The 16,798-nt window shown below is 43.3% G+C and overlaps 1 protein-coding gene across 4 annotated transcripts in view; it reads left to right on the top strand.

Annotated features, from left to right (window-relative positions):
• The window catches only part of SLC8A3 (solute carrier family 8 member A3), a 248,324-nt gene that overhangs the window by 78,702 nt on the left and 152,824 nt on the right, over positions 1–16,798 (top strand). For all 4 annotated transcript variants that reach the window (XM_083166353.1, XM_083166350.1, XM_083166352.1 and 1 more), the window contains exon 2: positions 10,519–12,345. In XM_083166353.1, coding sequence (XP_083022479.1) covers positions 10,580–12,345 — 1,766 coding nt within the window. In that variant the 5' untranslated portion in view covers positions 10,519–10,579. The remainder of the gene's footprint in view (positions 1–10,518; positions 12,346–16,798) is intronic.

Genomic DNA, 16,798 nt, shown 5'->3' with positions numbered 1-16,798 from the left:
TGGGTCACTTTTCCACTGGTCACTTAAACTCATTTTACTGCTTCATACATCAACTCCATGGTACAGGTACTGTATCTGAGAATTGTCCTCGGCGTTTACAAATGCATCTTTTCCGCTACTGTGTAATATATTGAAGGGGTTCTAATTACCTGGGCCCAGGCCTGATGAAGGGGCCCAGTGGGGGTGGTCCCCGCATTACTCAGCTGCAGCAGCTGTTCTCAACACAACACATGCTTCTGTGTGCTGGGCTGCAGTGTGTCTGGCGAGCTGCTTAATGTGCTGTTTCTTCTGTATTTTATTATAAGAGCACATGACCACGCCTCCCACGATTAGACTATGCCCCCTCAAAAGTACCTGCACCCAGCCATGTCTCTACTGCCCTGGTCACATAACATGAAATATACAAGATTGGGGCCAAAATCGTATCAGCCGTTTGTCATGTGGGTTTCTTGAACTGTAGCTCCCAGAATGCTCAGCGATTCAGTCCCTCTGCCTTTTGTAGAAGACCAAAAACAACCAGAAACAAAGAGAAGAGAAAATTAGATTTATGGCTAAAAGTTTTCGGGACAGAAGTGTGTTCCGCCCAGAGTTGCTTATTCAGCAGGTAGAAGAAAACAATTAGTGAAGTTAACTCCTAGCTGGTTTTTAGTGCTTGGTGCCATGAACAAATATAGTCTATTGATTTATAAATCGCATGCACCGTTTCTCTCATCAAGGGATCGTTGTAAATGGCAAATCAATGCATCTTAATCTTCTTTCTTTTTTCCCTCACGTTTAACATTTTCTAACTATCTCTCACCCAATGCAGTCGGTATTCTCTTATATTCAGCGGTCTACTTCATGCTATGAGTGAAGATATTGAAACCCTTTTAAGTTAGATGAAGGTTGCCGACTTTCTGGCTGCCCTCTCCGGAAGAGGGCAGCTAGCTCAGTATGGCATGGGGGTGGGACCAAATCCGGGAGCAAAAAAGGGGCGGTGCTACATCCGGGCTGAACTGTTTGACTAGAACGATTGCATCATTTAGCCACGCCCCTGCCATGCTATGCCGGTATTTTATGCATTGCACTGCGGGGGGCGGGGCTAAAATGATGCAATATCGTCATTTGATCCACGGATCCCCCGCAGAGGGGCAGTCTGCTGGAGACGCAGGGCAATGCGGGAGGGTTGCCCTCCTTTCCGGGGGGCTGGGAGGGGAACCCGATTTCTGGGACCCTCCCATCCATTCAGGGATGGTAGGCAACCCTTAGTTATATTTTCCATTTTAATGTGTCCTCTATGCTAGAGATTCCTGGCTCCACTGGTATTTCCTATTTATTGTATGTGTTCTGTTTGTACTGTATGTGTCTCCTCTCAGTACTGAGTAATGTAAACTTATGTCAACCTTTTTCCATGTCTGCCTAATGCACTTTGACCTATTTCATGTCTTGACCTAGAGACTGTCGACCTATAGTGGATGCACAGGCTCTGTTTCACCAATTGTGATTTTTCAAATTGGAAGGTATTACAGATCTAGGGACTGTAAGACACACCTGGGCCCCAGGATCCTCCAGTGCAAATATATCATTATCAATTTGTCGTGTCCACTCATTTTTAATGTACCGTATAAGCCTTTTCCTTTAAATTAGCAGAACAGCAGAATATTCAGCACCGATAATTAACTCTCTTAACGATTCCGGACACCCATCATTAAAAGCACAAACACTGAAAGAGGATATACATATTATATAGGCCACTTACACCACTGCCCTACGGGGTGGACAAAGGTAATGAAATATATGGCAAAAGGTTAATGCAGCTAGAAAGCAATCATGAAAAGTTTGCAATCAGATGTTTTCTCATAGAGGCTCACCGTTGCAGCAGTACAGTACATTAATAATGGGAACATTACAAAACAAAAGTGATGGTAATGTCCAATTATTTAATACTTGTTTACCCGAGGAAGAAGTCTATAAGCACCTAAGCAAAATTAAGATAAATAAATCTCCAGGGCCAGATGGCATACACCCGAGGGTTCTAATGGAGTTCAGCTCACATAGCTAGGCTTTTATACCTAATTTTTGAATATTCAATTTCATCAGGCTTGGTGCCTATGGACTGGCGAGTTGCAGATGTAGTGCCTTTATTTAAAAAGGGTAATAAAACACATATAGGAAATTATAGACCAGTAAGTCTGACATCCATAGTGGGGAAATTACTGGAAGGTATTATAGAGGATAGCATTCAGGAGTATTTGAGGGACAGTAAAATTATTAGTGGGAACCAGCATGGATTTGTGAGGGATAGGTCATGTTAACGCTTTGAGTGCCAACGTTGCTGTGAAAGATCCTCAAAATATCCATTAAAAATGTCAGTGCCCTTACAGCGGCGCAATATTTAAATGTAAGTTAATTGACTAGGCTGTATTTATTTATACTAAAAAAAAGTCGCTATGAGTAATGTTGGCATTTTAGTGGTTATTTTGAGGATCGCTCACAGCTACGTTGGCACTCACAGGGTTAAACTAACTTAATTAGCATCTATCTTAGATTTTGCTAAGGCCTTTGATACGGTGACTCACATGAGGTTGATCTACAATGTATGGGAGCTGGGTCTATGAAGCCACATCCACACTTGAGTCAAAAGTTGGATGGAGAATAAGGAACAGAGGGTTGTGGTAAATGGGTCATTTTTATATTGGTTTAAATTTTACCACAAGGTCCTTTTTAATATTTTTTTTAATAACCTAGGAGATGGTCTAAGGAGCAAAGTGTCCATTTCTTTCAGATGATAGTAAACTGTGTAAGGTAAGAAAATCAGACGAGGATATGGCCTCTCTACAGAGCAACTTGAATAAACTGGAGGATTGGGCAGCAAAATGGAAAATGAGGTTTAATATTAATAAATGTAAGCATTTAACCTTTTATTTAATTGGGGAAAACTGAGAAACTATGAGCACTATGTCAGCCGTTGCCCGCCCCTGCCCCCCCCCCCCCCCCCCCGGCAACCAGGCCCTGTGACGTTGCAGCATGTCGCAGACTGTCACACAGCTGGGGGGGGGGGGGAGACACGCGACACTAACCAGCGGCAATCCCGAGAATTTGCCAGTCTGGGCACTGAAGCATAGCCCGAAAAATTCTCGGGATTATCACTGAAGGGGTTAATGGAGGAGGATTTAGGGGTTCGCTTAGACGATAGACTCTGCCGCTCAATGTTAAGGAGAAGCAGCAAAGGCCAATAAGGTATTAGCATGCCTAAAAAGATGCCTAGAGGCAAGGGAAGAAAATGTAATCATGCCACTGTATAAATCATTGGTACATCCTCATGTGGAATACGCTGTACTGTTCTAGGCACCATTCCATAACAAAATACATTTTGGAACTCGAAAAGGTTCAGAGAAGAATCATTGGGATATGCGGAAAGGTTAGCCAAGGTAGGTATGTTTACATTAGAAAAGAGAGCTGATTTAAAAAAAAATAAAAAAAATTAAAGTTTACCTAATGGGTCCAAATAATCATTATTAAAAACTTCAGGATTAGTGAATCCACTGCAAGCATTAGAAAAACCTGATCGTTTTTAAAACCAAATTACTTTTAACCAGAGATCAATTAGACTTATTAAATATAATTGATTTTGTTGCTTCTCTCAGCATCAGCAGGTTGATGAGCATTGCATAATCTATGGTGGGAAAAAAAAGAGGCCTCTGGTCCATTAAATGCTAGAACAACAACATCTACAGCAGGGGCGGATTGTTACTGGAATCCGACGGGGGGTGCGGCCGTATGTAATTCGCAGGTGTTTTTTTCGGTGGTATGTAATGCGCGCGGGTATGTGTGTGCAGCGTTACGAAATGCGTGGGGGGGGGGCGGCGGGCGGCTCACCAGCTGCTGCTTCTTCTTTCAGTGAGGTGCTGAGCGGCAGCTTGAAGGCCCTGGAAGGTGCTGTGCGTGCATGCGCAGCAGCCTTCCGTGGCCATTTTGGATTAGGGCAAAGTGCCGCTGCCCAGCCAGGCCAGGGGGGCGTGCGGCCGGCCCCTTTTTAAAGAGTTTTGGGCAGGCCCCCCGGCAAATGGCCCGGTTTCCCGGTGGGCCAATCTGCCCCTGATCTACAGTATATAAATGTCTATTGTCCGTGAGTGTCCGAAACACTGCGAGAGTAAAACTACATCCCTTTCTCACATAGGGCGGGATGTTGTAACATCCGCGCCCATTATCACCGGACATCGCATTTTTAATAACGGCATATGCTATAACATATGCCGTTATTCATGCAAGGGACAGCTCTTGCGGTAAGAGCTGTCCCTTGCGATGCGGTGCCGGCGCTGGACTTCCGGGTCTGTGACCCGGGAGTCCATCTGCGCATGCGCAGACCCCGGCGCCGGCCGCAGGGCACGCTGGGAGGGATCCGTGACGGATCCCTCAAACAGCGCTGCGGTAAGAAGCCCATAGGCTTCTGCAGGGATTCGCCAGCTTTAGCTGGCGATTTCCTCCGCAGCGCTGACACTGCGGAGGCGCCATATAGCATATAGAAATGCGGTAGAAACCCCGAAAACGGGGTTTTTACCGCATTTCTGCTATATAGCATCCCGCCCATATGCACAATCACAGAAGGTAGTAAACTAGCTTTCAAAGCTTTTGCTTCAAGCAGGCTTACTAGTGTCTATATATTGTTCAGATGCATGTTACATAATCTAACATATAGTATTAACACACAAATAAATAAATCCTGTCTAATTACCCTTTTACAAAGTCTAAAAATCCCAGTTAATTGCAGGGTTTACCTGGGAAAACTGCTACATGTAAAAAAAATCCCCCCCCCCCTTTTTTTGTGTGGGTAAAACCTGCTGTGGAAACGGGCTCTTACCCGGGATTTTTATACACAGGTAAATCCAAAAGCCATTGATTGATCCTTCCAGGGTGCTCGTTGCTGATGACAGCATTTTTTATGATATCTATAGGCAGCGGTGGCTCCTAACTGTGCGGAAGAGGGGGGCTGCCGTGACGCAGGCCCCACCACCCTCCACTGCCGCCGTGCTCCTGGTCCCGGTCCCTATTGCTGCCACTCCCGACCGCCGGTCTAGGGCCGGCGCATGTGCAATAACTTCTTCGGTACTGCGCATGCACTTGCCCCCAGTCTCTATGGGCTGCTTATGTAGCAGCCCACAGAGGCATATTCAGGGTCACGGGTCCGGTGCATGCGCAGAACCCAAGTTTTTATGGGCTGCTGCTCAGCAGCCCATACAGAGACTTCCCGGAGGGAGGGAAGGGAACACCTCCCAATGGCACTGCCTTGGGTGATTGGTAGGTCAGACTTCCAATAGGAAGTCACTGCCAGTCACAATGAAGCCAGTGCAGTCTTCACTTAGGCAGAGAACAGTGGCGGATTTTACCTGGAGGGGCTGCAACCCTGCAGCCCATAGGTAACAACCTCCACTGTCCTCCACTGTCCACTGTCCTTAGGTCTTGCTGGACTACGGTGAAGTGAAAACAAGATGGTCTAAGCCAGGTACAGACCCCGGATTTTGGTGAAAAAGAGGTATAAACTCTTGAATTCCATATGAGGTTGCCTGCCTCTGAATTCCTCTCCAATTCTACTATATCTTGACAGTTCGCTACCCAAATTTATTCTTATTATATTTTAGATAAATGACACCAGCAGGGTTCCGCAGTGCTGTAAAATCTATGTCGTTTATTGTCCGCAGCAAATAATGACACAGTTACATACCTCCCAATTTGTGTATCTTGGGAATCAGGACTTGGTGCGCCGTAGTTGCGGCCGTCCCGAGAAGGGGTTGGGACTTAGTCAGGTGTGCGTGTCATTGATTAATATGGGGGTGTGCCCAGCGCTCCCAGAACAGCTGGACAGCCCCCATCTCCCTCCCTGCATGCGCATTCCCAAACTCTGCCATTACAGTGCAGGCTTTAAGGATATCTATGCTTTGAGCAAATGGGTCTTAAGTAGCAACTCAGTCAGGCATAAAATATACATATTATATTAAATTATTATTTTAACATCTTAAATTCCAATGCATTGGGTTTGATTCTAAGCCCGCTGGCATTTTACTGCACATTTCATATTTTTTACTTCAACATTTAATGTTGGCTAGGTAACATACAGTGTATATGATAGAACAACTATAAAAAGACCTATTATTATAACTGTATTTTCTGTCCAGTCATCTGGGGAAAAGGTCAGGGGACACTCTGGGGCAGCAGCTATAATAACCCACCAGTCAGGGTAATGAATGTTTTCTGCTCTCCATTCAATCAGAAAAAGCTCTAGGCCGCGTGGAAGAGCTTATTCACACTGCTCCGTGCTGAACTATGATCATTTTTCAGCTGGGTAGGACTGAGCAAGTAATGCACTTTTTATTTACAGCACCATAAATATCTTGTCACTTCCCAAGGGTGGCAAATAAAAAGACCTTACAGTTATTCATTATTATTAAAAATAAACTAGCTTGTGGTATGAGCTGGGTAGAGGACTGCGCTGAAAGGGGGGAGATAGTTGTTTGCTCTTATGTCAGTACATGTTTTACATTTAAAACAAAATATTCTTAAACGTGAGGAGCATCCGAGGGTATAATACGGCTGAAGGGGTCTGGACATTAGTTTGAAGTAATCGCGCTAGATGAATACTGAGGAGGGCATACTGTATTTTCATTTTGAAGGCCAAAATGAGATGGATCATCCCCTCTTTACTGATCTGCACACCGCACAAGCCATTTCACCTGATATTGTATTTTTTTTACTTGAACTTGCAGGATATGTAAAATGTAGTGATTAAGTTCTGCGCTAGAGATACAGTCCTGATTCCATCAGTCACAATACTGTACCGATGAATACTGATGGTGAATATTTGGATTGTGGTTTGGTTAGGTACTAGGGGGATCATTTAGGGTTAGGCACTATAGGGGAATGGTTATTCTTAGGCTGCAGGAGGGCAAAGACAAGGTTAGGCACTATGGGGATGGTTGCTGGAGGGGATGGATATGTTTAGGCGACAGTAGGGGAAGGTCAGGGCAGCTTGGCACTAGGGGGGAGGGTTAAGCTGCAGTAGGGGAAGGTCAGAGCTAGGCACTAGGGGGAGGGTTAAGCTGCAGTAGGGGAAGGTCAGAGCTAGGCACTAGGGGGGAGGGTTAAGCTGCAGTAGGGGAAGGTCAGAGCTAGGCACTAGTTGAAGGGATTAGCTGCAGGAGGGGAAGGTCAGGGCTACACACTAGGCGCATGGTTATGGTAAGGCTGCAGGAGAGGAAGGTCAGGGCTAGGCACTCTGGGGATGGTTATGGTTTAAACACTAGGAGGTGGTTAGGGTTAGGCGGTGGGATGAGACAGGGTTAGCTACTAGGTCGATGGTTAAGATTAGGCTGTGGGAGAGGAAGGTTAGGGTTAGGCACTAGTGGGAAGGTCAGGCTGCGGCATGGCATGGTTAGGGTTAGGCTGCAGGAGTTGATGGTTAGGGGTCAGCACTAGGGGTATGCTTAGGCTGTGTGATGGTATGGTTAAGGTTAGGCTGCAGTATTTTATTCTCCCACCATGCCGTAGTGGGTGGTAGGGCATGAAATACCACTAGTCGACACGTGTTGGCGCAAAAAAAAGTGAACAATGATGTCTCCCTTTTGACTGTCGACCTTCCTATTGTCCACCTAATGCTTGTGTAGACCTTACCTGTGCCGACATATTTCAGGTGTCGACCTAAGGCCAGTCGACGTTCAGTGGTTGACATGTTGACCTTAATAGGGTTAGCCTAATGATCGTATCCCATCTTAAACCACACATACTAAAACACAGGCTGGTTTACATGAAAATGGTCTGATCTATATGGCATATAGATTCCCAAATCTATACGCACAATATTCAGATATTTATTGGATGGGTATATAAGGGGACCTTTTGTTCATAAACACCAAATAACTCTCTCCTATAGGGCCAGATGTACTAAGCTTAAAAAATGATACAATGGAGATTGATAAACCACCAGCCAATCAGCTCCTAACTTCCATGTCACAAGCTGTGTTTAAAAAGTGACGGGTATGAGCTGATTGGTTGGTGGTTTATCACTCTCCATTTTATCACTATTCAAGGCTTAGTACATCTGGCCCCTATACAGTAAATAAGCACTAGTCAGTATTATATTTTGCAGCCTATGTTAGCCCATTTGCAGAAGATGGCTGAGATTGCATGAGATACTCTATTCAATTAGTTGTCTAGCTGATCAATACTATTGTCCATTACTACAATAATTGACTGTCAAAGCCCCTGGGTACAGAGGAGAAGACACCGCTCATTGAGGTTCAATCAGATCACTTAGTAGATTAATTGTGTTACACTGACCCGGTAGGAAGGCTGTCATCAGAAAAATATTTCAATGAGGCAATATGTTTATCAACTTATTGGATTATTTTCAGTGAATTAAATGAATCAAGTCCATTTAAGAGAGCACAGACGTTGGACAACCCATACGAGTGTGTAAAGCGCTATTAAAAAAAATAAAAAAAAGATATTGAATGAAGTTATTGCTATTAAGTTATGGTAGGTTAACGCTCCCAATATGGTATTATTGCACCTTCTACAGTGTATACTATGATGAAGGTACTTGAGTTTGGTTACATTATTTATGCATATCATTTATGTATGCATGTTCTTAATGAAAAAAAAATGATATATTTAATTTATTAACTATATATTGATATTGGTCATAAGACAACTTTCTCTTGTGTGATTAGCCAACAGGCTGATTAGGCTGCAGCCTAGGGCACCAGGACTGGTGGGGGCACCTTGTGGGTGACCGAAAAGGAAAAAGATTAAGGCCTAATATGTTCCGTGCTTGTTCGCCATCACCCGTTCTGATGTACTGTGCGGGGTTACGTTCTTAAGGTGACTGACAGATGGCTGTGCCACTGTAACTTACTGATGGCACCATTACTTTATGTACATAGTGTTACAGCACCAGCTGGGCAGCCTAAAGCCAAAGTCTCCTTTCCACGCCACAGGCATTAGATCCTACATGCCATTTGTATAACCTTCGTTACATGCACATGGGTAGTATGACTGGCCAGTCCCTACACGTGTGTATAGCAGCATTACAAGTGAAGCTACATGTGTATTAGCCTAGGGCACCTGGAACCTCCACCAGGCCCAGATCATCACTTTTTTGGCTATATTTTGAACTTATATCTAGTGCAAAGTACAGGAATATTTTCAGTAATGAATAAAAAGGGCATTTGGGGTTTTCAGGAGTATTTGTATGGACTCGATACAATACTATGAGGCATATGTAATAGGCTGTGAGTTTGGCGGAGGTGACGATTCTCGGCCAATCTTGGATCTTTTTTTTTTTTTTTTTTTAAAGCAGCAATCATTTCCAAGGCAAAACCATACCTTGTAAATGATTGTCGCTTTAAAAATATCAGCCGGTATCCCACACCTCTGGCAGACCCTGACCCTATTACATATAGGTGAGTACAGATAGGTTTTCCTGAGTACTGGTAACTTTTACTTTCTTTGTCATAGTAAATTTCCCCCACAGTGTTCTTTGTACAAGATGTGAGTTGTATTTCACATGGGAAGTTGCTAGGGGCAACCAATTAGATACTATCTATTATCTTCTAGAAGGTACTAAAAAAATGAGAAGTAGTTTGATTGGTTGCCCATAGCAACATCCCATGCGAAATACAACTCACATCTTAGTAAATTTCCCCCAGTGTGTATATAAGTGTATATATCCGCTAGGGAGACAGTCAAAATACAGACAGCCATTGGCAGGCAGTCAAAAAACCGACACGTTCAAAATGTCAACATGAGTTTTTCATGATTTTTTCTTTGATCGCGACTTGTTCTTCCACCACGATCCAAGTGTAAATAGAATTAGATTATAATAGTGTGCTGAGTTCAGCCTAGCACCGTGCCCAAAGCATGGTGAGCACAGTGGTACACTTATACGTGTCCATGTCAACCCATGTTGACATAGACACCAAAAACAAAAAAACCATGTTGGCATTTTGACAGTGCCTTACCCAGTGGCGTAACTATATATTTTGCGCCCCCCCCCCCGCCAAACTTTTTCAGCGCCCCCCTCCCCCTCTCTCTCTCCCTCCCCTCGGCACCCCTCCCCATGCCCATACCTGACAGAGCCGCATCTGCGGTCACTGTCCCGTCCAGTCTCCCGGCGCCGGCTGATAATGAAAAGTGACTCTTAGAAAATGGCTGCCAAAACTGTCTGCAATACGGGGGCAGCCATTTTCTAAGTGTCAGTTTTCATTATCAGCAGGAGCCGGCGCCGGGAGCGAGTGACGGGACAGTGACCGCAGATGCGGCCGGGCAGCAGCGCAGCGGGTAACTATAGCACCGCAGCCCCCCCCGGCGCCCATAGTTACTCTGCGCCTCCCCACCACGGCGGGGGCTGCGGAGGCATAGTTACGCCACTGGCCTTACCATTGTTATTCTGGAATTGCTTAGTGCTCATTACAGTAAATCTGAAATACCAATGTTGGATAGTCAAATAATGTCACCCTAATTTGCCATTTGCTTCTTATCTTGCAGATTCCTGACCCGTACATAAAGAAGATTACTTGGATTTCTAGTTCCCAAATAAAATTCATGTATGGCTTGGCTAAAGTTCCCGCCTCTTGCATCGACTTTCCTTAACTTTGGACTTGTTACCTTTATCTTATTTATTCAAAGTCTTAATGTTCATGCTGTTGCCACAGGCCATCCCACAAGTGCTGGACCAAACCTCAACTGCTCAGGTTCCTTTGAATGTAAGGAAGGGGTTATATTGCCAATATGGTACCCAGAGAACCCATCCCTGGGGGATAAAATTGCCAGAGTCATTGTATACTTCGTCGCAATGATCTACATGTTTCTCGGCGTGTCCATCATTGCAGATCGATTTATGGCATCCATAGAAGTCATCACTTCACAGGAGCGGGAAATCATAATAAAAAAATCTAATGGAGAGACCTCTACAACAACAATTCGTGTCTGGAATGAGACTGTCTCCAACTTAACTCTCATGGCGCTTGGCTCTTCGGCCCCTGAAATCCTTCTGTCCCTGATTGAGGTGTGCGGACATGGGTTTGTTGCTGGAGATCTTGGTCCATCAACCATTGTTGGGAGTGCAGCGTTTAACATGTTCATCATTATTGCTATCTGCGTCTATGTCATACCTGAAGGAGAAGTTAGAAAGATCAAGCATCTTCGAGTATTTTTTGTGACCGCGGCATGGAGCATTTTTGCATATATCTGGTTGTATATGATTCTTGCAGTCTTTTCTCCTGGAGTGGTTCAAGTTTGGGAAGGTTTACTCACATTATTTTTCTTTCCTGTATGCGTCGTCCTCGCCTGGGTGGCAGACCGGCGTCTCCTCTTCTACAAGTACATGCACAAAAAGTATAGGACTGACAAACATCGAGCAATTATGATTGAGACGGAAGCTGAGCATCCTAAAGGGATTGAAATGGATGGCAAGGTTATGAATTCTCATTTTCTAGATGGGAACCTGTTAAATATGGATGGTAAAGAAGTAGATGAATCTCGCAGGGATATGATAAGGATCCTTAAAGATATAAAGCAGAAACACCCAGAGAAGGATTTAGATCAGTTGGTCGAAATGGCAAACTACTACGCACTATCGCATCAACAGAAGAGCAGAGCTTTCTACCGAATACAAGCCACTAGAATGATGACTGGAGCGGGCAATATCCTAAAGAAACATGCTGCTGAGCAGTCCAAAAGAAGTTCCAGCTTGCAAGACATATGCTTGGACGAATCAGAAGAGTTTGTGTCTAAAATATATTTTGACCCATGTTCCTATCAGTGTCTTGAGAATTGTGGTGCTGTATTATTGACCGTTGTGAGAAAAGGTGGTGACATCTCCAAGACCTTGTTTGTGGACTATAAAACTGAAGATGGTTCTGCAAATGCGGGAGCTGACTATGAGTTCTCAGAAGGAACCATAGTTTTCAAGTCTGGAGAAACCCAAAAGGAGTTCTCAGTTGGGATTATTGATGATGACATCTTTGAAGAAGATGAACATTTCTTTGTGAGGCTCAGCAACATCCGAATAGCTGAGACACAAGAGCCAATGGAAGCGAATAGCTTTTGCTACCCAAAAGCAGTTTTGGTTTCTCCCTATGTGGCATCAGTTACTATCTTGGATGATGACCATGCTGGGATTTTTACATTTGAATGTGACATCATACGTGTTAGTGAGAGCATCGGTGTCATGGAGGTTAAAGTTCTTAGGACATCTGGTGCCCGAGGAACTGTCATAGTACCTTTTAGGACTGTTGAAGGAACAGCAAAAGGTGGAGGAGAAGATTTTGAAGATACCTATGGTGAACTGGAATTTAAAAACGATGAAACTGTGTAAGTCAAACTCCTTTATTCCTATGATATGATCTGAATGTTTACTTAACCTTTGATATACCTAATTGGCAAAGTTCCTTTTTCCAAAAACCGTTATTTCAGATTTTTACGCATGATGATTAGAAATGTATTATTTATAAGAGAACGTATATTCCGTACCTAAGTCCACAATGCTTACATTTTGCAATACATTTATTAGTTGCCAATATACCAGTAGCGAGACTGGGAAACTTTTGTCTGTTCTAGGGATTCTTCTACATACTCATCAGTATTAGTAACTTCCCACTGTATGCTTGGCAATAATTAGACTTAAACATTGGCTTCAGATAGTGAGCATTTATTTGTAATACAAGATGCTTTTCTTCTCAATTAAAATAGAGAGGGAATAATGTACACACTCTACAGCCAAATAGAACGATATTCAGAGTCAGTTAAAAGTTCTACGACCTTATATACTGTATCATCTCAACTCTGATCAACATCTACAAAGTGCTGATGTTCTTTAATAAACTGTTTGATTTCACTTTATTCGATGCACAATGAAGAGAACGCTGAAGGAGATAATGAGTATGGATCATTTATCCACTTGTTTCCCCCCCTTTATATGAAAGTGGTTAACAGACAGCAGTCATCCAGGTTCTCTCTATAGACCATCACTCCTCTACGCACATGAGTACTTCCATATTGCCACCCTGTAATGGAGCAAAGCCAGTGTGCAAGCAAAAGGGCCATTTACTAGGGATGGGTAATCTCTATTCCAATCTTGGAGTTGATACTCTTTCAAAATTGGGTTAATCATTTTTGCTTAGCAGCCCTCTGCATTAACTTGAGGCCACGGAGTTAGTCCATTCTATAATGTTCTCGTCAGTGGCAGGTGAACACTTTAGCGCTAACCAATTTTCAAGCAGCAGAAAACCACACGGGAAAGAAAAATATTAATGTTGTGATGATTGTGTAGAGTGTGTCTGTAACACTCCTTTAATATTATTCAAAGGATAGTAAACCAATGAGAGTGCCTTTACATTTTTAGTTTTGATAGATGTTTCTCCACCTCCCCACCCCTAGTCGATCCCCCCGTACATGTTCTATCTCTGGGAAAAGTGCCCTATTACCTTCTTGCTTATTTGATGATCACAAAATCGTGTTAACCTTTTTTGGTGCCAGTCTTAATTTTCTTTTCTCCTTTAAACATTACTGAAACAAAATCTCTTTCTTTAGAAGTGTTATCCAATACATGGTGATCAATTACTAATAATAACAATACATTTATCGCAAATTCAGAAATTGGCCAACCAAGTGCAGGAGGTGCATACTTTAGTGTTACAATTGGAATCATTGGCTGCTCTAGCTGGCCTATTCAATTGCTCCCCCATTTCTCACCATTTTAGAGGCCAATATAGTCCTCTGTTATTCCACCTTTATTGTAGTGGGATAGGCACCCCTGCAATAGTTCATACCAGCTGTGAATACTTAACCATTCTTTATATACAAACCAATAGGAATTTGTCTAACACAGGCATGTCCAAACTGTGGCCCTCCAGCTGTTGTGAAACTACAAGTCCCATCATGCATTGCCACAGTTTTGCTATTAGGGAATGCTAAAACTATGGCAAGGCATGCTGGGAAGTGTAGTTTCACAACAGCTGGAGGGCCATAGTTTGGACATGCCTGGTCTAACATGTGTTTTAGGAATTGTTGCTCATTTGGGAGATCAGGATAAAGAATGCACTGGTTGCTGGGTTTACAGTCCTCTTCCAGTATGACACTGTTTGTTTGTGTCTGGGTGCTACAAGGAAATAGAGTATAAATTCACAGTAAAAGTTATTTAATAAGTCATCTACAAGCATTGTTTATTACAAAGACCCTTGTGGAAAGAATAATGATGCCACTTCAAAGTCCAGCCTACTACCATGCTAGAACCAGACCCACAAAGTAATTTTTTTTTACCGTCCTAAAATTACTTCTTGTTTCAATCATGTGTTCTATTGCCTACTATGCTGGCTTCTCACAGAGACTGCTAAATTCACTACAGATTGCATCATCAAGACCCTTTTCCCCGCTGTGCCAACCGAAAGCATCCGGTAACTCCCTAAAACCAGTATTTCGTGGCACAAATAATGAAAAACTGAGCTCTTCTGTGGGGAAGAATTAACCTTTATGGTCTCTGCTAACCAAAGGCTGTCCCTCTCTGTGCTTAAAATCTATTTATGTAAAGATCTCGCCTTGCAATAAAATGTTATTTTTGCATGTGGCTGTAATTGGAGGTACAGAAAAATATTTTGACAATGTACAAAATGTATTACAATACCTGCCACAATTGGTTCTGCTCCTAACATAAATTATCTCTGGGTGAGAGCATCTCCAAAACTGCAGGTCTTGTCAGGGGTTCCTGGTACAGTAGTCGGTGCTTAGTACTGGTCCATGCATGCATGAGGATGTTACCTTAACCCTTTGCAGTCCAATTTTTATTTTTTTGCAATTCAAACCGTCTGGTTTAAATGTTTAAATTCATTGTCATTTTTGTATTTATTTCTTATTCAAAAATGGTCTACTTTGAATGTTGAACGATGTTAATTGTCTTATTTTAAAGTGGCTCACCACTGGATCTTCAACTAGCGCTAGGGCTGTTGAGCCTTACAAGATGTTGTACCTCCTACCTAAAACATCATTCCGGACCACAAAGGCGTAAGGTCATCCCTATTGCCCGGAGGCTAAATGGAGTTTGGTTCCCCCGCCTTCCTTAACAAAGGGAAAAACAAATATTGTGTGTGTGTCCTGAGCCCACAGAGAATTTCTGTGCAAGAATGTACAGTGGGACAGGGTCAGACTCACAAGCATTCAGAATCGGCGTTCACCAGGGGATCCCATCTCAATCCAATCCCAATCCGGCAGCAGTGTGAACCACACAGATACTTCTATTAATAGAGGTGCCCCTTTAGGGTTTGGAGCACCTGCCCGACCAAGTGCACCCCTTCTTGACAGTGACCTCTTTGAATCGTTAATACACCCAGTAAAATGCCAAAATTGTTCAGGATTGGTTTGAGGAACATGACAAAGAGTTGGAGGTGTTGTCTTGGCCCCCAAATTCCCCAGATCTCAATTCAAAAGAGCATCTGTAGGATATTGTGTAAAAACAAGTCTAGGACATGGCCACCCCCCAAACTCCCCGCATTGTACAGTATATATAGGACATGCATGCTACTAATGTCCTGGTGCCAGAAACTTAGAGCACCTTCAGAGGTCTTGTGGAAACCATGTCTTGATGGGTCAGAACTGTACCGCAGCGAAGGCAGAGGGGCAGCGGCGGCAAAACGGGGACATGGCCTCGCACGAGTGACTCGATTTGAAGGCCACGCCCCCTCGTTGTGAGGTCACTCCCCGGAAATGTCAGACTGCGAAGGTCCCTTTGAGCCGGCACTGATAAATGGGAAGTATGTATAACTGATTCTGTAGACAAACTGTACTGTTGTCAGGTGGCACCCCATCTTTTGTCCACAACTGACATAGCCCTTCCACTTGTTCTTAACACAATGAGATAACCTAGTGCAGGGCTAGTGGGATGAGTGATCTATGACTTTATATTGGCGTGGCACAGTTACAATTCTCATACAGTCGTTTTGTTAACTAAAAATATATATATATTTAGTAGATTTTTCAACTAGTATTGCAAAGGGTACTGATCTGTTCAAATGGCTATTTTTAGGGCCTCTCTGTAATATGGATTTCATCTTTTCATTTGCTGATGGGTTTCCTGGCAGCGCCGATACAGTAAGCATCATTTAAAATGAATAAATAGCGGTCTGGGTGCATATTCTGTGGGTGGCAGCAAGTTAGTTGGCAGGTAGGTGACTGTTTCGGGTATGTTCTGTTGTCTCTGTTCCCTAACACACATTAGTAATTGCCTCGCTTGAAGACAAACTAAATATTGAACGCAGAGCGTTGCCAAAAAGACTGTGGTGCCTGCCAATAGCATCTAAATGATGTCTGCAGTGAATGCTTTGATTATGATTCATCGGAGCATTCAGTGTATAATCTATCATTTGGATCAGTCGCAGCGTTTGGAAAAGAAAAGTTCAGATCTTAATGAAACTTGTCATTTCCATAACCCCTTTGGTTATATTCTATTTTGTGCATTATGTGCCTGGCTCAAGCCTTCTCTTGGCGCTGCGCATTTCCGTATAGTAAGTTCTTCTACATCCTTGCCATGACAAACACCTATTACCTTATTACTTTATTATCTTGATACTCTTTTGTGGCCAAGTGTCTGGCAAGCTGCTGTTGGCTCAAACATTTTGACCATTGTAGAATCTGACGTTCGCAGAATGAATCCCATGAACTACGCAACTGTTTTTAAAACTTGAAAGTCTGATTGAGATGAAGGCTGGCAACTGTCAGATAAGCTGTTCTTGCTTTCATTTCTCAGGGTTATTCTTGTGGCAGCTGCATGCTGCAG

The sequence above is a fragment of the Crinia signifera genome, chromosome 12 (genome assembly GCF_055691185.1).
Source record: "Crinia signifera chromosome 12, ASM5569118v1, whole genome shotgun sequence".
In the NCBI taxonomy this organism is placed as follows: Eukaryota; Metazoa; Chordata; class Amphibia; order Anura; family Myobatrachidae; genus Crinia; species Crinia signifera.
This window is presented reverse-complemented; position numbering and strand designations above follow the sequence as displayed.